This window comes from Ornithodoros turicata, chromosome 6 (assembly GCF_037126465.1).
Source record: "Ornithodoros turicata isolate Travis chromosome 6, ASM3712646v1, whole genome shotgun sequence".
Classification (NCBI taxonomy): Eukaryota; Metazoa; Arthropoda; class Arachnida; order Ixodida; family Argasidae; genus Ornithodoros; species Ornithodoros turicata.
In genome coordinates this window covers 70,262,339-70,286,226 of record NC_088206.1, presented here as the reverse complement: position 1 = coordinate 70,286,226, position 23,888 = coordinate 70,262,339, and the positions used below count along the sequence as shown (strand labels likewise).

The window sequence follows — 23,888 nt, the reverse complement described above, 5'->3', positions numbered from 1 at the left end:
TCTGTAAAACTTCTTGGCCGTTTGATAATCCTTTTACCTCAACTTATATATATACATATATATAGGTTATATATTATATTATAAACGAAAACGAATAAAAAGAAGGTTAGAGCACGCGCCCTCGATGCACGATCAACGCCGGTTAAAAGTAGGTGTCGTTAATGAGGGAAGGGGGATGTGCTTACCATTTTTGCGGTGTTGCCACTCCGGGGTTGGAATGATTCCGGAATCATTCCAGATTTATCACAGCCTGGAATGGAATTGGAATGGAATGGCGGAAACTGTCCTAGGAATGGAATAGAATTCGGCATTTTTTTTTTTTTCGCAGGCGGAATGGAATTGGAATGGACTGTTCTGGGTGCCACACGGTCAAGGACGAAATAACCTTGTCTTTTTTCCCTTTTTCCGTGATGTGTAATGTCTATCTCCTCTATAGCACTGCTGGGCTACCCAGCACGGCTACCGGTCCTTTTTCTTTGATTGGTGGAATTAAAGGAATGGAATGGGGTTGTCGAGCCATTCCAGGAGTGGGAATTGGCCATACCTTTTCATTCCGAGGAATTGGAAGGAATGAAATTATCGCAAATCTCCGTTCCTCGGAATGGAATTGGGATGGCCAATTCCCACTCCTGGAATGGCTTGACAACTCCATTCCATTCCTTTAATTCCATCAAAGGAAAAAGGATCGGTAGCCCTGCTGGGTAGCCCAGCAGTGCTGTAGAGGAGATTGACATTACCCATCACGGAAAAAGCAGAAAAAGACAAGGTTATTTCATCCTTGACCGTGTGGCACCCAGAACAGTCCATTCACCTCAGAATGGAATTAGGATGGAATTGGTGATCCCACTCCGCAACCCTGGTGCTTACCATTTTGTGAAAGTCAGCCGACAAAGAGATAGCAATAGGAAAATCACAATACAAATGACGTCATAGTATTCGACAGCGCCACCAATTTGGTAGAGTTGAACTACGCTCGAAGGTAGAGGCGAACAAGGTCGCGCGCTCAGAAGTCACGGTCTTGAGGGGATTACGATGGTCCATAATAGGGACGCGACCTTCGGCCCTACTTTTCTTTCAGTAGGAGGCAGCTAACAAGTGTCCATTCGTGGAAGCCAGCCTCCCCATTCCGATTCGTTTCGGTTTCAGTCTGCCTACCAACGTCACGATGACGTTTCTCGGGTAGAGGTCTATTAGCTACACACAGCAGCCCGAAAGAGAATAATGGCTGTGGTAACCTGTCTAATCCCCAAAGAGGACTCAAATTATTCCTTTCTCTGTGATTGCATAGCAGAATGTCAGTAAACAGGGGGAGTCAATTCCGATATGAAATGTAGCACAATCAAAAAACATCAACAACAACAACACTGAAGCTTCCTAAGTTTAATACGTACAATTGTTTCTGTACTGTGCTCTTTTTCAGTGTGTACACCCTTTTTTTTCGGATCTGTGCCCCAGGGACATATATTGTAAACTCAATATACAGGGTGCTCAAAATTAAGCTTTCACTAGCACTTTATAAATAGGCGAACAAAAACAAAACTGGTCCTATTTTTCTGTTCCTCGAGTAAGAAACAGGTGCTACATAATTAGCAGCACGTGTTCCTTACCCAAGTAGCGTAAAGTTATCATCCGGTTTCCCGTCATCACATGTGTTTGCGTAGCGCTCGTGAAAGCGTAATTTTGAACACCCTGTATACTTGTATAAGCGGACTCCTTCTCCTGTACCTGATGAAGTGCGGTCACCCACGCGAAAGCTTGCATGTATTAAACTTAGGAATCTTCAGTGTTTCTTTTTTAAACTCTTATTACGTTTTGCAGCGCATGCGAGAGCCTCCGTTTTATTACATTTATTGCAGCTATGACGGACGGAAATCTAAAGAAATCAACAGAAAGAGCGACATCTTCGTGGGCAGAGGACGGTTCAGAGAAGATGACGCAAAATGGAGTGATGCGGATGAGAGACTACTCTTGGGTAAAAAAAAGGTCGAGTTTCCTTTTCTTTTTTTCTTTTTTGTCTGCCTATAGAGCGTACGTCCTCGTTTGAAGCAAGTCAGGGAAATGGGTTTCGAGATATTTTCGTAATGATGTATTCGATACGGGACTCTTTGTGCGTCCTCGTGCTTGAAGCCTTGCCTGTACACTCTAATAGAGAGAGAGAGAAAAAAAAAAGAAGAGAGACAGAGAGAGTAGTTTTAGTCCCTTGGGGGACTAGGAGACTAGACGCATTGTGACAACCACTGTTCGCGTTTTGCATGACCTGCAGGTGACGCATCTAAACCCCAATATTGGCGGCGGTACCTCAGGCTGTCGCTTTGTTTCGATTTTGAGATTTCTGAGCTGCAATGTTGATTCTAGGTGCGTTTGAAGGCGAACGAGTATTAAACGCTGCTCATATACTTCTGGCAGGCGTAACCGAGTTGTCCAAAGAGAAGGTTGCGGTTGTCGCGTATTATTTGCGAAGTTCCGGCGTGTTTCATCGATCAGACTTCAGACTTTTTTATTTTTTTCTTTCTGTCATCATTTATACAAAAACTATGTAATTAACAGTACCACTAGGCAAGCCTGTGATGTGGTTCTGTATACATGAATACTTAGAGAAAAAGAATATGTAATGTCATATACATGCAGTCAATGTGTATAAAAAACAAGGTAACGGATTAAGTTAGAGTAGGGGGAGAGTATCGTAACAAGATACTTCAGCTTTGGCACAGTGATCACTGAAAAAAAGACGAGAGCCTCTTTTTAAAGGCATAAAGCGAGGGAGAATTGCGTATAACAACAGGAAGACTATTCCAGTACTTACCGGAAGAATAGCAAAACGAAAACATCCCAAAGTCAGTACGAGGATATGGCAAACTCAACATAAAATCATCAGCTCGACGGTCGTAAACACTTGTGCTAAAATGAGGAGTTGTTAAACAGGAATTCACAAGACCACACTTCGTGAAGGTGAATTTCAGGTTTACCGGTCGAGAGGTCGAGATAGCAAGCAGCGAGTGTCCTGCGCTGCAGGAATGTCAAAGATGTGCAAGCACACGACAGCTCTGCTGATGCTCTCTTACAGATAAGATATTCTAAGTGTGTAGCGCGTGTACGAAATGTAGTTTAGAATTTACGGGGTAATCTTACGACACCCGTTTATCAATGGTGCGAATGTTTTTGGGAAACTTTAACGAAACGTCGTATTCTTTCCGCGTTCTTTCCAAAGTGACCTGACGACGCAGATTCAAATGCACAGTTACAAAACTGACTCTGCATACGGTTTCGCGCTACCCCTTGCGTTTTCTTACACATAATGACTACTCGAGTTTGAAACAAACTTGTTCTGGTTTTGCATAGACAATGTTTCGCTTCCCTTCCCGACGTGACCTGCACAGAAGTGCGCTTCAGAAAATGAAATGAGAAGAAAGAACGTTCATCAGGTATGGTGGCAGTACCGCTCCAAGAGCTCTGGCACACGTACACAAAAATTGCTGATCTAACAGGTTCGCTGATCTTGAGTTGCTCAATCCATCTCTTCGCAGGATGCGTCAATGTAGGCGGTATTCCATGTGTGGAAAGAAGAAAACGCGGAAAGACAAACTCCTGCCCCCTCGGTGCGCAGAGTCGCATTGTGGCACAGAACAAAGGTCGTTTCGTTTAGTTTGGTGTAGTTAGTTTGGTGTAGTGGTGTAGTTTGGTGTTTTTAGTGTAGTTTGGTTTAGTTTGCTGGTCGTTGTCTGCACTGTTCCCCTCATCCGTGGTTTCGACAGCAAAATGCACGTGCAGGTCAGCGACACATGCGAATGAATTCGAGACGAATGTCGGCACCGTTCTCCTTGAAGTCGGCCCAGGACGCACACTAACTCTTCCTGCTGTCCTCTCTCCATCTGTCGACGTCGGTACGCCACTTATAGCAAAAGTTGCTTCGCGGCGTTAACACGCAATTTCAAATTAAAACGATCGAGTAAGCTTCCTCACCAGCCATATGCGCATGCATAAATCAAAGTTCGCCGCGGAACGGCATAGGCACTAACAAGTAAACGCCTTTTAGCAAGAAATAATAACTAAGTAGTAACTAACTATCTAACTGACTGACTAAGTAGTTGCAGGTAGATTGTAACGAAAGTAAGGGATAAATTCTCACTACCTACCTTTAGAAGTTTGGATATGAACCCTTTACCATCCATGTCTATAAAGTTTGTCTATAACAAATGTCTATAACGTTTCTGCCGTCTCCTTTAAAGCGTGCTCTGCCCGCATAGCAGCCGCGCAAAGCGGGAAAGCAAACTATACAATTTGTGCAATGCATGCACAATAGCTATACATTCCACGTTGTCCCTAGCAGCGCCTCATTTTCCCATTTTATCTTTTCGTCGAATCAATCAGCCAATCAATAAATCAATCTAGTAGCACTGTAGAAAAATTTGTGTCGCATAATCGAATCTCGAGGCATGCGCATGGCATGTTTCTATAATGAACGCGTGGTCTGCTTCGAAGTTAACCAACACCAGTTTTTGCTCATCGATAATACGCGAACGCGCAATAACCTAATTTCGCACCGGCTTTTAAGTTTACAAATACGTGATTTTAAAGCATAAGATAGCAAATGACGAAGGTCTCGTTGATTTTCCTAATCTTTGTAAAAAATATATAATTCAATAATAATAATAATAAATAAATAAATAATAATAATAATAATAATAAATAAATAATAATAATAATAATAAATAATAATAATAATAATAAATAATAATAATAATAAATAAATAATAATAATAAATAAATAAATAATAATTAAATAATAAAATTAAAATACGACGAACTATAAACGGTACTGGAGCGCGAAGTGTTTGGCGCGCTTCTATGAGCACCGCACAATATTAGAAAACAACCGGAGTCACCCCAAGTATTAAAAATCAATCAATATACTCCACACATCAACACACACTTAATCGTTCTGAATTTGGCAAAGCCATAAAACAATTTAAGAGCCTTACAAGGACCATTACGAAGGGACTATATAAATATTCGTAATAACCACACTCAATTTTAAATAAAAAAAAAACTCGGTTTCCCTCCATACAAATCACAGTTTAGGTTCAGCTGAAGACAAAACAAACTGTGCACCAATTTATGTCAAAAAGAGAAGAAGACAACAAATTTTACCCTCTCAAAATCGTGAACAATATTTAACTGGAAAACGTTGGAAGCCTAAAAATAAAACCCCACAGCAGGGCCTGTCTTGCACCTGTTTCGGTCGTAAGTCTTTCAAGGCCTGTTATCCCGGACCCCTACATCTACCCCGGCGACGACGTGAGGTTCTTCGCCGCTCAGAAAGCTGAGCTAAGCCTAACCCGAAATAAGCAGCACGTGTCGTGAGAGCGGAGTCATTAAAGTGGAGGCCCACATCCTAAACCACGGCACGTACGGCCGCCGGGTAACAGGCTTCGCATAATTAATATACCTGGAGCTGTCGAAACATTGCCGCAGTTTGTAGGTCGGCACGGTGCTCAGTATATACGTAGACAGCAAGCGTATAGGAGATTTTTTAAATAAAAAAAAATCAGCTGTCGGCGTTTTAGAAAATTCCCAGGTCGTTACAGCTCATAGAGTTATACATTGACCAAGTAGTATACCACATGTCGCTTGGGAACAGTTTAAGATTAACAGAATAATTGTTAGTTGTATTTGGTCATATATGCATAGCTTCATAGTCACATGGTTGGATAGCGCACACTCTTAAAAATGAGTTTCACCACATAGCACACTCCTATAGCTAAACGTCATCCCGAATGACAGCGTTATCGCCCCTGATTTGTCGAAAACGGCAGGCGGAGCCTATTTTGCACCATTATGCCCGTGCATAATGCTACAAAATAGGCCCCGCCTCCCGTTTTAATAATTATTAATTAACAATTACTAATTATTTAATAATAATAATTGTTGTTATTCTTATTATTTCATTCTTAAGAGTACATGGTTGGACGCGGCACCGGCTGCGCTGTAAGAGGTTTTCTCTTTTTTTTTTCCTCTGGGTTTCACACTTCAACCTGAAGTCGGCCCAGGACGCAATACTAACCACCTCCTAACTCCTCTCTCTATCTGTCCCCATCTGTACGCCGCTCAAAGCTACAATTGCTTCGCGCCGCTAACACGAAATTAAAGAGAGAGAGAGAGAAAACATGTTTGAATCGTTTTAGTTGGAAGGTTGTCGGGCATAATGACATCGAACCCAGTTAGTACGTCATTATGACGTAGCTTACTGTTTCTCATAGCTTGCTTCATTGCTTCTTCCAATCTGTCGTCTGCGAGATGCAGAGACGACAACCGCTTGGCTATCGGCTAACCCAACAGAATCACGACGCGCGGCAATCCTCGCGGCTTAGTTTATTATCTTCACCCCACTTAACACATACAAACACCATTTCGCCGCAGCAGTGTTTACCAAACATATAGGCGACAAGGCGAGAGCTAAACTGTACGGGAGGCGATGTTTCAAAGACGTCGCAACCCGCACGAGGGAAGAGGGGACTGTGTGTTTAAAAATGATGCCCGTCCGTCGCGTCGTCTTGGATCCCTCATTTTTCTTGCATCAAGTGTTTCTAAAAACAGCCGCAGCGAGGTGCTAGTCCGCGCAACCGTCGGTGAGGAGGAACGGGAGAATGTACGGCACAAGTAATGGCTTCGCTACATGAAGACTTTATGTGCAGTGTCTGCGCGTGGACTAAATTTAGAGACGGGAACGATGTTACCGATTTTTCCGGGGCTTCGGCATACGAACTATTACGCCATATCACTGTAAACTTTTTCGCACCTTTAAAGGTGTGCGCTATGAACATTCAACCTGGTTGCGTAACACTGCATCTCCAGGATGATATTTTACAAAATTTGGAAAGCATTACTAAAGATCAAGTGTCAGTGCAAATCTTGCTTTCATTATGTCTTGGATATCGTAGGTACGAGCTAATACATATATGCATCGCTATCGATAATCGAGCACGCGCAAGTGTCTACAATACTGTTGAACAATGTTGAGATGTTGCAAGACTGAATTTTTGGAGGAGAGACAACACTCGAGTAAAGAAAATTTGAGCGAAACCGTGCTCCATTATGGTGTTACAAAAATTACACCTAAAAAGGCGTGCGCCATGAACGTTATTACACCTTTAAAGGTGTGAAAAGGTTTAGTAGTAGAGTTTGGAGTACGTAAGTTGGAATACGAATTTATATTGTGGGGAATGAGTATGAGACATCCATGACTATATGAGTGACACCACCGTGGTCTGTCAATAAATTCACTGTGTCAGCCTGAGGTTTCTTTATATTGCGCGTTGCAAGCTCGGCACACTGCACACCTTGTACAGGCCCGTTTCACCACTAACGTTTCTCTCTATATCTCTCGCGGGCCCGTTGGAGGCTACGAAGGTCGATTGCCAACAGGTCCTATTTACGATCAGGCACATCGGAAAGTGTTCACGATTAGTTCCGAAAACATGATAAGCCAATCAGCCTGTTTCTTGGAAGCGGGTGACGTGACATCGATCAACGGGAGGAAGAGAAGGAGTTGGAGAGGATGGGTCATGTCGCAACACTGCAGCACTCAGACAGGACGAAGGGGGTTATAACGAAGAGACAAGACGTATCTGACGTTGTTAAGCTTGTGTATTATTGCTACGTTGCTAAACTTGGGAATTATTATTACACGTTGATAAGCTTGGATTTGATAACTTTCTTTATCGTATCGTTTTCGTAGAGTTCTTCCGATGAGTAAAACTCGCTAACAGCCAGTGTTAGTAGACGTGGTGATAACGTCATCGTTAACCTACCGTGTCTATACCGGAACCAATGACAGAGAGCGTGACTCAGAACCTTATCTGTTGATAGGGCGCGGTATAGACCCGTGGTAGCCTACCGGGCTCCCGGTAGCGGTATACAAACACTGGCTAATAGACAGTTTTAGCTGACCGTTACCGAGTCGCCGCTCCGCTCAGCCGGCGAGCGAGCGCGGAACTGCGCATGCGCGCGACATTTGGCCGTTAGCGGGTTAGCTGAACGAGGCTTCCGCTCCGCTGCCGCGCTGTCTGAGCGGAGCGAGACGAACCGCACTAGCGGGTGTCAAGATGGCTCCCGCCAGTGGTGAGCGCCTGCCGCTGCCCTCGTCGTCTTTTATTGCCGCTGAGGGCGACGCGTCTCAGCAGCGGCTCCGGGAGCGTTTTCGGATCGATGAGGATGTTCTCCTGCTTCAGGAAGTTCACAAGTGAACCTGGGACAGACAGCTTCAAGCGCAAATTTATTGCTTACAAGAAGCTTGCACCAAAGTCGACCCAGTCTTGGCTACTGGAAAGTCGACCGGCCTTTTTTAATATTCAGGTTTATTGTGAAAGCAACAGTCATGGAATTATTTGTTTGAAATATAATGAAAACTGTAATAATAAACGGTACCGCCTTGCTTTCACTGGCAAAACGCTTAGCCAATCACTCGCATTTGTTCTGCTATTTACCGTGTACAAAGACAGAGAACGCCGTTAGCGGTGCAAAACGGAAAGCGTTTTAAGTTAAGACCAACCCTGTTTAAGTTAAGACCCTGTTAAGACCAACTTTCTTATACCCCCCCTCCGCTCGCGCTTAGTGGATCACCGTAAGCGGAGCGGAACGTCAAAACGGTCAGCTCAAATTCTCTAATATGTCTACGCAACTTGTACCGTAACAAACGGTTGTATGAACCTCCAAACATGGAACAGCTAAAGGTAATGAAATAATACACATACGGAAAACAATATAGTGCAAATTAAACATGTATTATGTAAATGTAAACGGGACTCATCTGACGTGTTGATGCGTTCAAATATTCGTTCTTCGTGTCAACCACCGAGGAATGGAATTCATTACCCTCAGATTGTGTGTTATGTGTTTGTAAATAAATAAGAGACTTGTGCCCGTAACTCGAAAAAAGTAATTGATTACCGTTACCGTTACTTGTACGGAAAAAGTAATTGATTACCGTTACCAATTACAGGACTTCAAATGTAATTGAGTAACGAGTAGAAAAGTAACGCGTTACTCCGGTCGTTACTCTGCATTCACGCAAATTATACCCGTCTTTGTGTGCCTCAGCAAAAAAAGAAAAAAAAGAAAAAAGGAAAGTTCAACAGTGGAACAGCTGAAATAACCCAAATATATGTACGTCTACTGTAGTTATCGCCCGGGAAGACGTTGACCCGATTGTGGATGATCATGCGTGGAACTTCCCCGTGACTCACTAAACCTCCAAAGCTACCACGAAGGTACCACCACACTGGTGTAGGAACAGATTAAGGGGAGAGACCCTGAAATTCCAGAACAAAGGCTGACGGCACGAAGATCTTGACTTGGGGCAGAACATCTAAAAGATGAGTTAGTCTCTGCCGGGAAAGTAATCAATTACTGAGTAATCGATTACTCAGAAAAGTAATTGATTACTCGAAAAATTACTTTGACTTTAAAGTAACTGACCACTCGAAAAATTACTCAAAAAAGTAATTGGTTACAAGTAACGCAATTACTAGTAACGCGTTACGCACAAGTCTGATAAATAATAATGTCATAGACTCATAGTGAACTCGGAAGTCTCTTTTCTCGTGATTTTTTTGTTTGTTTGTTTCACAAATCTCGCTGTCTAGTGTATTTGCGCACGTATGGCAACAACATGGAAACCAGTATTGATTTAAAAACTTCCAGTGTTGCCTGCAGATGGTCTGTCATGAGTGACTCATGAGTGCCCGCGTGGCAGTGCTGGCAAATAATGGTTTTTTTATGGGTGCATAACTGCATGCATCAGCGATTTTAAATGTGGCAAGCAGTCAGATCCAGCGTCCTAATCGATAATAAGGAAAACTGAGAGCACGGAACGAATCGATTTTGTTATTCGCCGATGTAAATTATTCTCCACATTAAATTCAGCTTTGGAGCACATGCGCGGTAGATTTTCGATTTCGATATAGGTTTTTACTGCATAGAAACAGCGTATAGTTCAAATATACGGAAAACTGTGCCGAGAGGGCTAGACCTGTCGAACAGCCCAGGAGGGGAAGAAACACTGGTATACAAACAATGTTACATGAGTCTCGTGAGGATTGTTCGGACAACAAACGATGAAGAGTGCTCAGGTGGAGGTTAAACAGCAGACGAAAAACGAAAAAAAGAAAAAAGAAAAGAAAAACATTAACGAGGCAGACGAGGGAATTGTGCACAGCAGCACATTTAGAACACACGTGCACATAATGTATTGGCAACAAATACTGTTGCCAACACTGATCTCTATGTATAAAGGCTGGATCGGGCATGGGAGAGGGGCACGTGGGAGAGGGGCACGTGGGGGAGAGGCGTGCATTCGGGCCGCCATGTTGGAGGGCCCACTGACGCCGGCTGCTCCGATAGGAAACAATATGAAGAGATTTGATTTCGAGTATTTACTGCGGTTTAAACTGGCATGACATGTCCTTTAGTTTAAAGGAAATTTTTAAAAATACGGGCAGCCCCGCTTGAATTAAATGCAGACGACAGAATGCGTTGGGCCCACCAATATGGCGGCCGGTGACCACGCTGTGGAGCACCCTATGCGTGATCCAGCCCATACTATAGAGATCAGTGGTTACCAATGAACTATGGGACTTCTACAACGAAACCTGTCCGAAACAAAACATATATTCATTTGTGTGCATTTTCTCACGCATGCGCATTGCACAAATTGTTGTGGTATGATATTGTTTACCAACAGGTGGCGAGCCCAAGGTCACGGTAAAGAGTGGGAGGTGATTGGATCGAATCCCCCCTACAAGCTGTACTGTATGATGTTTTCCCTGTGTTTTCCTGTAGACTTTCCATGCGCACGTCGGCATAATTCCCCCTCATGTCGGCTCACGACACATATAGTCAGGTCCCCCAAACTCACTTCGGAAAAGCGTGCAACGAAGAAGGCCGCCACTAGATACCCCGCTGTTGCCGTTCCGGATCACTTCAGCCCGCTAAGTTTAGCGGCAAAATGTTTTTGTTGTTTCTGCGAATGAATCTAGTCTTTATATGTCCAAATAAGACGCGTATAACAACTTTCTCTGTCGTGTTTCACTTTTTCGTCCCGTTTTTAAACGTGTTGAGCGATCGGAAGAATCTAGTGCACGGCTGCGTGCATCACATAGCGTACCTGTCGTACCAGGCGCCGCAGGCGCTTCAGTCGTCCATTTCTCCTTCGGTGACTTGGCCTGGCTTGGATTGTGCTTGAACTGGATCTTTAGCGCGCTACAATCCACGCAAGCCAACGTCTGGTAACAATGGGGTATCTAAGGGCGGCCTCCGGCATTGCACGCATCGGGATAGGAACAAATACATGGGAAAATGGCGACCTTGGGGGACCTGCATATAGTGACACCCCGTGTCTAATGCTCTTTCTTGTAGTCCCTTCTTCATCGGTTGACGTCTACAGACCGCTCATAGCTGCAGCTGCAGCGCGGTGTTTAGAGGAGTTACGATATGCGTGGCCCCACTGATGTATTTTCTACGCGATAATCTTTGCGTTGCCTTTCGGCAAACAGTTGACCGATTTTCACGATATACCGGTTATTCGGTAGCTATTCGAAATTGTCACGGTTACCCTCGTGAGACATTACTCATTTTCCTAATGCGTATATTTATGAGCGTTACAAGGAATCCTAGAAAAATGACCAACATTTCGCGCTCCAGTTGCGATGCGCACGAAACACTAAAAGATTCAGGCGAAAATTTTCGATGGGCTTGAAAAGCAAATATCTTTCTGGAGTGTTTCCCTCGGTCTACAGGGCGCCATGTGTATGCGGTTCTCCATTTTCATACTATTCGCTACGAGATCGACAGTCATCTTCCTAGTGTGGATAACACGCCGGCTGATGTTCGGAGTTGATGGTCCTTTTCCATAATTCTTGCGTATATTCACCGGAAGATCACTTCTGCCGCGATGGTACGATAGTGTTCGGTTGCCAAATGCTCCACCCACACTCATAAAAAAAGGGGGTACTTTAACTCCTTTTTCTTGACACATATATTACTCCCTTTTTGAGAGTGCACTTACTCTCAAAAAGGAGTTTCCTCACTCCCTTTAGGGAGTGGGGCTACGCTTTAACTCCCTACTGGAGAGTAATATTACTCTCCGGTAGGGGATAAAGGAGTAATGTTACTCCCTCGTGGGGGTGAGGAGACTCCTTTTTGAGAGTAATTGCACTCTCAAAAAGGGAGTAATATATGTGTCAAGAAAAGGGAGTTAAAGTACACCCCTTTTTTTAAGAGTGTACACTTTAAAAGGAGTAAAATGGGGAGTAATTGCAGCTTCTAGTCCCCTAGATTGCAATTACTCCCCATTTTAGTCCCCTAACCACGACATTTACTCCCCAGAACTGCAAATTGTTACTGAACTTCGCAAATGGTCTTCCGAATGCAACAGTATACGTAAATATGTGCTCTTGGTGAATTTGATGGCATAAGTCTCTATATAACTCAGAGTTGTGCCTAACTCGTCACAAGTAACGCGTTACTTGGTAACGGTTACTTTTTTTGCTAACGAAGTAACGATTCAGTTACTTTTTAAAAAAATGGTAATAGTAACGAAATCAGTTACAAAAATTTGTAACTCGTTACTGACGTTACTCGTTCCTTTTACTTAACGCGGGGGAGCACATTTCGGCACTCCGTGTGGCGCAATGCGTGCAGGTTTGACCTGCGTGACCCACGACCACGTATTACTGCAGTCCCTCCCTGGACGTGTTGTTGTCTTTTCGCTTGTTTCCGTAATCTCCGACCACCACTCCTTCCCGCGCTCCTAAACGCGTTTGGACTTCCAGCCTTTTCTTGTCTTTCCTAAGCCCTAAACTATGACGCAGCCCCTTGTCTGTTTTTCGGAACCGTTGCTGGTCGGTGGCACGAAAACCGGTGTTTTTTTTTTTCTTGTGTTTTCTTAATCTCCGATCACCCCCACTTCGCAAAGACGGGAGAAGATCCAGCCAAACTGATATAGACTCATGGTATAAGGGGCCCAGAGACACGGAACACGAAGGACGGACGACAAATTTCGAGTATCAGCTTCTTCTGAAGTGTAATTCCTCATTAATAAAGAGTTGAAGGCAAGTGACGGCATGTTTGTTGGCTCCTTTAACTATGCGGCGGTAACGTAAAAGTATCTCGTTACTTGTGAGTAACGAGAACTCGTTACTTTTGTATGTCAGTAACGAGTAACGTATTTAGTTACTTTTTTCTGAAGTAACGGGTAACGGTATTTAGTTCCTTTTTTTTTTTTTGTAACGGGCACAGGTCTGGTATAACTCAGCCAACTTAGCAAATTTCCACCCCCACAGAGTAAGAAACAGTTAGCGCTTCTTTCTTAGCAAATTGTGCACTATGTATGGCGCAAGATTTTATATCACTCGATATATCACGGTTGACAGTTTGATTCAAAGTATTTTCATGCATGCACACGAATTAAGTACCTGGGACTCTTAGAACAGAGCGTGAAATGCAGTCTTCACTCTGTGACATCCATTTACTCCTGCGCATTTACTCCCGAAAAAGACTAGTTTTTTTGTTTGTTTTTTTGCGGCAATGCAATCTGTCCCCACAAGGAGTAAAATTACTCTTTTTTTTTCTTAGAGTGTACTGCACTGAACGCGGAAAATAAACGTGTAAAAGCAGACCACGCGAGGAAGCTACCCACACTACGGTAGTTCATCGTTTCTCCGCAGCGCGCCGACACCGTTCGATCTCGGAGCGAATTCTAGACTGGCAGGCCGTAGTCAAGCTAAAGCAAGTCATTATTTACGCGGGTCGCAACGTAACATGTTTCTCAACGTTCGCAACAAGATAAATAAATCACGCTACTTCAGCAGAAAGGAAGGCTTCCAAAATGAGGTGCCAAGGTGCTGACCGAAAGAGACGACACATCCGAGCAAGCAGACGATGGCCTTCTGGCAATGGGCCACGTGACGCACTGGTGAAGGACGGAGCGTGGCTTACACGTATTGAGCTGCCTCTGCCTACGCAGCTAAAATTAGCGGGAAAGGAAAAACAGAAATAGAACCATGTTCTCAGGGTCTCTCCGAGGGGCGCTGACATACAAAAAGCGAAAAGCGGGCGCGGTGAGAAGCGACAGGAGGTAAGTTACGACGGACAATATTATCAAGATGGAAGCGAGATTAGATTTTCGTTCCACTAAATTGGTCCTTCATTAAACTGTTACTAGCGGCACGGTCAAACATGGTCTCAAATTAGTCGTAAACTCCGCGCTAAAAAAAAAGCTACTAAAACTTTACAAACAAGAAGACTAGCGTCGGAAGAACTTTTTTTTTACTTGAGGCGGTAAACCGAAACCCTTAAAAACTCGTTTCAAATTTCCCCGACGAACAGGAGACGATGACTTAAATCCTCTGACCATGCATGAGCCAAATTCAACTGACGCGTAATTGCTCTGCCCAGAAATCATTTCAAAGGCGCCTCCCCAATCATACTACGCAATGAAAAATGCACGTGTTTCAAAAGAACTAGAAGCAAAAAAAAAAAAAAAATAAACCCCCGAATGCAATCACCCAAAGAAGCTCACTAAACCCAAAATCCAATCGCGGCGTCGAAAAATGACTTCTCCGGCCATCTTAAAGGTTCTAGTTTCACCATTCCGATCACATCATCATCGTCTGAATCGTCGAGAGAGAGAGAGAGAGAAAGGAGAAATGATTCGAATCCTTCCCCTCTTTCATCCTCTTTTCGTCTCGCTCACCGTCTCCCTTCCCCTGACTCGCATCCACGGGAGATGCAGTCCCATCCACGACGCATGCGCCCCCACGCGTCGCCTACCTCTCCTCCAATTTCGCGCTTCCACCTCCGCGGAGAGTATTTCCCTTCCCTCGCGCGAGAAGTCGCAATTTTTCCCTCCCTCTCTTTGCCCGCCCTCTCCTGCACGTGCAGAAAGGATGGAAAGAGAAGAGCACGCGCGGGCGCGGTTGGGAGCGCGCGAGCTGCACCTTCAACAGCAATATATGGAGAGGGTGCGATCCTATACGCGAGAGTCAAGAGAGGCCCTCAAAAGGCACCAGCGCCCCCTATGCCGATTCCCGCGACGTACACCGGTCAGCAGAGTAGTAGGTACAGGTACCCATTCAAATGCGAATGGCGAGACATTTCTGCGAACAAAGCATTAAAATACAAGCAACCTGGTGTAAGAATGTTGATGGTATATCACTTCCTCGAGCTTGAGGTGGTGGTGGGGACAGGACTCAAAACACAAGTAGACAAGGCTAGCCTAGACTAGACAGTGCACAAAGCCCCCTGTCACTATCCGCGATAATTTCTTGTTCGCAAGATTTTACGCGAAAAACTGCGAAGCGTGTTGGATGAAGCGGGTTTGTGAGAAGAAAGACGATGCGCTTTAGGTACCGACTACGCCGTACGTTCATCGTTGTATTTCCTTTTTTTTTCTTTATAGAACAACAATATCGATGTCCATAACGCGTATCCCACCCGGTAATTCCAATATCGTCGCGTTTCGCGTCAATTTGCAACGAAGTTCGCGAAACGTGCTCGATAAAGTACGCGAGCTTCCTCGCTGCTTGCGATCGGGTTACTGTGCCATCGATCCCAGGCGAGAGAGGGAGAGAAAAAAAAAAAAAAAATCGATGCCTTCCGGTTTCGGAAAGATGCCCTGCCGAATCCAGCCTAATTTCAACCCCTATTCGAGGTCAATCAGAATTCACTTCCATCGGACCCTGAACTTGTCCGCACTCTCTCAATGCACCGTCCCGCGTTCCGCGCCTCCGAGACTTCTCTGCGGCACCCGAGGATTCATGACAGAGGGCGCCAGCGTTCGTCCTCTCTTCCCCCTCCTCCTCCTCCTCTACTTTCTGTTCCACTCTCCGATCTCCTTTTCTCTCCCTCTTTTTCTTCTCTTCTACTTTTTTTGCCGTTAGAACTCGAGAGCGAAACGCCTGGACGGACCCTTTTTCCGAACACCGCGTTCTCGCGATCATCTCAAAACGACGTCTTCAACGCTAGAACCTGCACGTTAGACGTCAACGCCGTCTTCGACGACTCGATGCGGTCGACAGGTCGCCCCCTCCCTGGCGGTCTTCCCGGCGCCATGGATACGCCGTGAGGACGTTGGAAGCACCCTCCATCACCACCATGGACCGGAGGATGCTGGATGTGATCCTCTGGACTGTGGGGTTGTTGGCGTCGTCGTCGTCGACGTCTGACGTTGGTGATGGTGTTAACGTGTCGTCGCTGGTGCCGGGGTTTCAGTGTGACTTCGACGCTGCGTGTGCGTGGACCTGGGATGGTGCATTTAGGCTGAGCAATTCATCGAGTGCCGGTGAGGCGACGTCGGGGGACGGGAAACACAACGTGACAGGTGAGAACGGGTTTAGTTGATGGATTGATTAATACGTTGTTCAATTGGATAGTGATTAACGAGCTGAAGAAACATAGTAACGCTTCAAGAGCTTGCTGAACTTTAGAATGAAACGTTTTAACTTAAATTGCTTTCAAGGGGCTTAGTCATCAGTATTGTATTCCGTTCATGCTTCGTTGTATACATTCAATTCGCTTTGTGGAAATTCGTTTTATACGAATACTGCCGTCTGTTCAATTGGATGATGAGGTTCCATAAGCGTATGAAAGGAAATGTCCGAAATTTCGAGTCGTTCGTAGCAGAGACGTTGATCGTACGAATAAAGGATTCTTCGATAAATTGAAGACAATTAGGGCTTAATTATTGTTAGTTGTCCTATGATTACAACAGTTCTTCATCCGAACTTTGCAAACGGTGCAATAAGAGGCCATTTACTCCAGCTTATAATGGATCGATCTAGTATCTACTTTGCGTTTCCCGGCGGTGTTTAAAAACTGCTGTCTACTGCGGAGCCTATAATATTCTCGTTTCAAGCCGTTTGTATGAAAAAAAAACACGCGGAAGGCACCTGGAAACTGACAGTGCTCAAGGAACCTACAAACGATGCTGTTACAGATCGATATGAATATGCATGCGTACTATGTGACGACAAACGTGATATATTATAGGTATGTACAGGGTGTTCAAAATTAAGCTTTCACGAGCGCTACGCAAACACAGCGATGACAAAAAACCGGATGATAACTTTACGCTACTTGTGTAAGAAACAGGTGCTGCTAATTATGTAGCACCTGTTTCTTACTCAAGGAACAGAAAAAATAGCACCAGTTTTCTTTTGTTCGCCTATTGATAAAGTGCTAGTGAAAGCTTAATTTTGAACACCCTGTATATTTTAGGTATTATAGGTAAACGTATATAGGTACATAATGCAGCCAATCCGAATAAGTTCATTCTTATTATGTCGGAAACAGGTCGTTACATAAAACATCAAGTTACATAAAACATAGTTACATAAAGTAAACAAAGTGAGGCCAACGGAAGCCAAAGGAGCGCCTCAAGAACGGGTGAATCGTTACCTAAGCTTCGCTTATGCAACATCCAGGGGAGTGAATATAGTCAGGGATTCTCTATATGTAGGCGTATGTTTTTGGTATTTGTTGTGTATCAATAACATACATCATCTACTCCCCAAGGTCAGCCTTTCACCATCATCGAGTTTACCCACAAGCTTGCCTGCGCCGATGCTATTTTATGTATTGACACATTTATGTATTAACACTCCTGTTAGGCGTTAAAAAGATGTAACGTCACGTGATGGGGGGCGTAATTATGCAAAGAAAAGGTAACAAAAACTAAACATGTCAATGATAAAAAGAAATCATAAAATTTCGATTCAGTCAAATATTAGGCATCCATCCATTCCGTGCATTTCTATAAACGTCTCATCAGTTATATTGAACTGCAGTTTGTACCTAGTCTTGCTCTTCCTTGTCATTTTTTGTTTACTTTTATAGATGTGTGTGGATCTGCATGCATGCTATACACATATCCCTTAACCAGGTTGACCTTTCGTCATATCGTCTGCATACATCGTCTACCTCTTCCTATTACAAAAAGACTCCGCCTAATAGTTGCATCATAAACGCTAAAGAAGCAAGGAAAGTGCTTTCCATAAATTTTTCGTCTCGGCGGTTATTGTGAAACAAACAACGTGCAAGAACGACTACCGCAGCTGACCTCTAGCGCGCGCGAGAGAGGATCTTACGCACCCTCTAGAGACCCCTCAACTCTTTCACAGAACCCGTAAGAGAATGAGTGACGCTGACGCAGCTCCGTGACGTAGAGAGTACGCCGCAAGTTTAGGTCCACCCGGTATAGCGGACGAATTTTCGGTGCGGGGAAACGAGACCTCGCGCCTGGTCACTACGCTGATGCTTTGACGTCACACTGATCTGATTACGTCACGGCAGGAGATCGCATCGAGATCGATATCATTACTTTTATTCGCGAATAGTCACTTCTTTTAACGATCACTGTCTTCAAAGCGGTATCCCTTCGTAGCCATTCAACCTTTCACAAAGTTTTCACACATGTGTGTATAATATACAGTTTTCAAACATGATGTATCGCATACTCGTACAATAGACGTCTCGTCTAGTATTTGTGCTCGTATAAACTCTCATGCCTGGAGCTGAAAAGTGACGTTGTGTAAGCGAACAATAGGACTCAGGCAGCGCAATCCACATGAGCGAGGTATTGTCCAAGATCGATAGCAAAGATCACGGCTGTTGGAGGAGTTTGGTAATTTTTTCAATATGTTGAAATGCATGAAAGACGCATGTTTGTTGTTGTCACGATGCAATAGAGAGAGAGTGTGTGTGTGTAATTTTTTTTTTTTTTTTTTTGCCTGATGGTGTTGCGATGGCATTGGGTGTATGCATGTTTCTTATGTTCCAAATTCGGTGGGTGGTTTCGGCACGATATAAACAACGAGAATTAGCCGAGGCAGGCTAGGACGACAACAAGGACGACACAAACACATAAGATGTAACGCTGTAAGTGTAAGGAGGGTCCAGGTTCGAAACCCAGCGTCAGCGCCTTCTTTTTTTTTCTGAGTTGTTTTGATTTCGGCACGATAAACTTGAAACTGGCGAATTCAAGTTAGCGTGCGTGGATAACGATACGTGGTGTATACCGACGTTTTATAACGTCGATGTGACTACCTGCAAAATCGGTACTTTTGGGTAATAAAAGGAAGTTTCAGGCACTTAATGCGTCCAAGGTGCGTGATCTTACAAAGTCACGTGCGAATTTATACGCTGTGGTCCAGAGAGTTTCGGTACGATATTCGTAAAAAATGGGTACATTTCGGGGCCTTCAAACTGGCGGTTGAGTAACGTTTTGAAGACGTTATATGCAGTATATGTTCGCCTCATATCTTTATCTCATCATATATCTCATCACAGTAGGTATATGTTCGCGAATCATGGCTTTTCTCTCTTTTTCTCTCCTTTTTTTCTTTTTTGCTAAGATTCATTTTTTGACTTTATTGCATTTCTCATTTTGCTCAGAATTTTTAAGATACATTCCGTATCGGCAATACATACTTCATGCTAGACCCAAAGGGACTAGTGACGTCACGAACTTTTCGCGAACCTGTGGCTCAAACCCGCTGATTCGCGGAGTTCGACGAACGTTCGAATTTCTAGACAGATCGCCAAAGTTCGCAGACTGCACCTTCCTACTCAAGAGTTAGAAATACCGTTGCTGATATACTTTTTTAAAACCATTAAAAAAATTGCGTTCGAAATCGAATGTTAATACTCTACAGCACGCGCAGGGATATGAAGGACTTTCCTTTTCGTTTTTAAGACAGTTAAGCATTAATATCAGCGTCTTTCTTTCTTCACCCCTCCCCCTGATCGATCGGGAGCAGCTGTTTCTTTTCTGAACCCAACAATTAAGAAAGCGTTCGTCCTTTATGCTACTTGCACGGCAATAATAACCCTCACATACACGGACACAACGCCAGACCATATTGAAAATACTGACGCTCCATCTCTAACCAGAGGGCACTAACGTCCTGCAAGCGATTACGACGCTCATAAAGTAAGGCAGTCATAAACGTTTGGTCCACAACAAGGCCGGACAGAAGAGCTCGGCTGAACAACAGAAACACAAACACTGCCGTCGTTGTGTGTACGCAAGCTCTCGTCTTCGACGAGTTTCCCGTTTATGAACGTCGTCGTGGCTCGGGGTTAAAGTTCCAGAACAAATCGTACGTTTCACAAAAAAAAAAAAGAAAAAAAAAGAAAAAGTAAGAAAAAGCTCATTGCTCAGAAGAGTCACAACATGGTCGTTTCTTTGTTAGATTAGAGAGACCCACTTAGTGGTGTTTGTCCGGCTGCACGTAATCTGGATACCTTCGTCACCGCTCACTAGAGCTCACCGTTTGCTGACTCGTGCTCAACTCATTCGTCACACTGAGCATGAGTGAGCATGAATGAGCATGCTCATGAGTGAGTTTTGCCGAGGTATGCTCGTACGCATTCTGTGGAGTCCAACTCGTCCAAACATAGCGCTCGGATGAACGGTTCGAGTCAAGTGACTGGCCTGTGGGGCTGGAGGTCGCACGACATCTTCGGCTCTTGTAAGAGAAACTCCGATGTGTAACGCGCGCACTGTCGCTTCGTTACCCTTGCCGTTTTATAACGCGAGCGTTAGACATAGGAAGGTACGGTAATCTGACTTATGTCATAGTCTGTGTCTGACTTATTAGACATAGGAAAGTACGGTAATGTGACTTTTGTCATAGTCTGTGTCTGACTTATTAGACATAGGAAAGTACGGTAATCTGACTTATGTCATAGTCTGTGTCTGACTTATTAGACATAGGAAAGTAGGTAATCTGACTTATGTCAATTGACAATTGACGAATTAATTGATGGATTTGTTTGATAAAGTAACCAAACCGAGGCTAATACACACAGAAATGGTGAAAAACAACACTAAGCCGTCCTCCGCCCCAGGACAATGACTTGGGACTCGACACGAACCAGCAGTCCTTGATTACCGGTAGTCCTATTTATTTCTTTGTTTGTTTATTTGCACATATAGTAGTATCAGCGGAGTAGAAGGAGTGAGTTTAAAAACTAACTTAACGGTGACTCCCAAACGCAACTATCAATTGCATTCAATTCACTGACGCATCGTAGAAAAAAAAATACAAACTTGTAGCAATCAACTGTACATGAAAACTGTACAATATTTAGTCTGCAAAGAATTTCTTAGTGAGACTTCCCTTATTTGTTTTCTGTTTTGTCTATAATCATCATCATCATCATCATCGCTCGGGATGATTGTGTTTCGTCTTTCTGGATCTATGTCCCGCGGGTTTTTCTTTCGTGGTGTTTTCTCGAACAGCAGCGCGCTCCCTCTGGATTTTTTTTTCCCAGCCTCGCGGGGCCAGCTACACGGGAAGCAGATTCACGACCACCTCTAGATTTATCGAAAATCCGCACCAAGCTTTTTGTACGGGTCCCGACAAAAGTTTACGGAACACGCGAGCGGTGTATTTTCCACTCGGCGCGGCACCCTAGCGGCAAGCGGAAGCGGACTTCACTCGTTCAGAGGGTTGGAGGATTGCGCCGGCAGCGACACCAATTCAGACCACGTTCCGAGCACATTCAAGCGATACCGAAATTACCGCGGTGTGTCGCTAACAGCGCACTCGCTCTCACCCCTCTGAACGAGTAAACGAACCCGTTTCCGCTCGCCGGTGGGGTGTCGCACCGAGGAGGAAATACACCGCTCGCGTGTTCCGTTAACTTTTGTCGGGACCCTGTACTCCCCGTGCACGTGTAATGCGTGAATCTGAGTAACGCAATGACTAACGCCCGATTCCCTTGGCTCAGGAGCCGTATATTAAAAGGGAGTCAGGCCATTGGGAGGAGTCACAAAGAGGGGCTCGACCTGTCAATCGCAATTTCGCGCCTCCGATTGGTTTGCCTTTTACCAAGGGGGTCGCCATGACACTTTGCTGTCACCCAAAATGGCGACGAAAACAAACACAGTGAAGCGGGGATTTCATGACAAAAAAAAAAAAAGAAAATTCACACACTACTCTGACTTTACGCTGTAAATGTACATCGTCATATACGTTTCTGGAAATTCAGCTTCAAGTGAGGGACCCTCCATCGATATCTAACCGAAAATAATACATTTTGTCGCCGGTGTCAGGCCTAGTGAACACGGCGATCACAGCGAATTCATAACAAAAAACGGCACTTTGCTGTACAATCTTATATTTAATTACTGGATTTCGTGGATAGAAACATTATCGACTTTTCTATTTTAACGATTCGTGTGGATTTGTTTAAAACTCATACCGACGACAGAATGTGTCCCAGCAGGTGGTTCTGCCGGCAGCGGCACAACGACGGAAGCTGACGACAATTCCCGACGTGCCTTACGCACCCCTGGTGGCGTTCATCAAATTTGAACAAAAAATCCACTACTTTTACCGATTGAGAGAGGTATCCATTTCAATGCCATCCAATCCACTTGCCACCCAAAATGGCGCTGCCCACGTTGGATAAGGCAACAGCTAGTGAGGATAGGTTGGTTGATAGCGCCCCATAATTCAAGACACCATTGGCCAGAAAACTGAAAAAGTGGGTGGAGCTTCAGGTATAGGCATGACCCATTAATGGCCAGACTCCCCTTTAATGTAGGGCTCTGCTTGTCTAGGTCTTGAGACGCCCTCTCACGGAAGCGCATTAAACGGGATACTCTCGCATTACACTTGTCGGTGCGTTAAAGAGGAAGAGGACATTTGCCGCGACTTCAATGTCATCCTTGCGCGTGCACTCAATTACGCTTATCAGACAGAGCCTCATCGTCGAAGGTTACTAGCGCTGAGTGACGTACTCGTAAATAATATATGATCGAAGAGGAGTGCATTCTGATCCACGAACACAGTTTCATCGTGATGGGATAAACTGGCAACGTTTTTGTCTAAACTGCACGGAAGAAAACGGACATTACGCGCATGTCAAGTTTTCACGCAGCTGTACGTATTGTCGCTCGACACCTAAGTATAGTTTTTCTTACACTTACAGGTTGTGCATTTTACCTTCCCGTACTTTATTCTGAAAGACGTCAATACGTTGTCATGATGACGTAACACAACAATGACGTCCCTGACATCTGGAAAAAAAAAATGTTACCTGACGCAAATACCGCAAAAGACGAAACAGTAGTCGTCTGAAAATGCAAAGCGACTTGTCGCCGGTGGCCGATTTTCGCGATGGCATTGGCTGATGTAAGTCGTGACGTCAACGCCGCGTGCAAACCGTGTCAGGGGTGTTTAGACTAGTAATCTTTTCTCTCTTTTTTTGCGTTAGGTTACAAGGAAAACAAAGTGTAACGGTAACATTCGCATTTTTCAGGCGTGTTACACTGAGACATCGGTGAATTAAACAAATAGAAGGAGCAAAGCGGAGATTATCTTGTACCCGAGAACAACGCCTAAGGATGGATGAATCCCATAATGCCGTTTTACTTCTCACTGACACTGACAACGTTCCGCGATTCCTAAACTTCCACCAGACGGAACACCCGCATGGCCTTAGACCAGACAACCCCCTGCAAGTGAAGTCCAAGGTTTTCTTTTTTTTAGTAAAACAATAGACCTCTACCGAGGAAACGTCACCGTGACGTAATCATGACGTTGCTAGACATAGTAAGACCGAAACAGCTCGGACGGAGAACATCGCCGTTTCACAAAGCTGTATTCCCTCACGAAGATCAAGGGTCGCCTCTTTGTATTAGTGGTACACAGATGTTTTTAGTAACTCTGGCATCTTCATTTGCGTTCCCGGTCCACCGCGGAAAGAAAAGAAGGCTCCACCCAAAGGTTGGCTGCATCGTCTCGTGTCCCCGTTGGTGCATCAAGATGAGTGTTCGCCGAAAAAAGACACAGTTCGCGAAATTCGCACAGTTCCCGTCACAG

General features: G+C 44.5%; 2 protein-coding genes across 5 annotated transcripts in view; one reads left to right on the top strand and one right to left on the bottom strand.

Annotated features, from left to right (window-relative positions):
• LOC135397253 (Kv channel-interacting protein 1-like) overlaps positions 1-23,888 on the bottom strand; it is a 318,617-nt gene that overhangs the window by 249,896 nt on the left and 44,833 nt on the right. The gene's annotated exons all lie outside the window — the stretch shown is intronic.
• LOC135397248 (leukocyte tyrosine kinase receptor-like) overlaps positions 15,873-23,888 on the top strand; it is a 75,961-nt gene continuing 67,945 nt past the window's right edge. For all 4 annotated transcript variants that reach the window (XM_064628690.1, XM_064628691.1, XM_064628689.1 and 1 more), the window contains exon 1: positions 15,873-16,375. In XM_064628690.1, the coding sequence (XP_064484760.1) occupies positions 16,150-16,375 (226 nt within the window). In that variant the 5' untranslated portion in view covers positions 15,873-16,149. The remainder of the gene's footprint in view (positions 16,376-23,888) is intronic.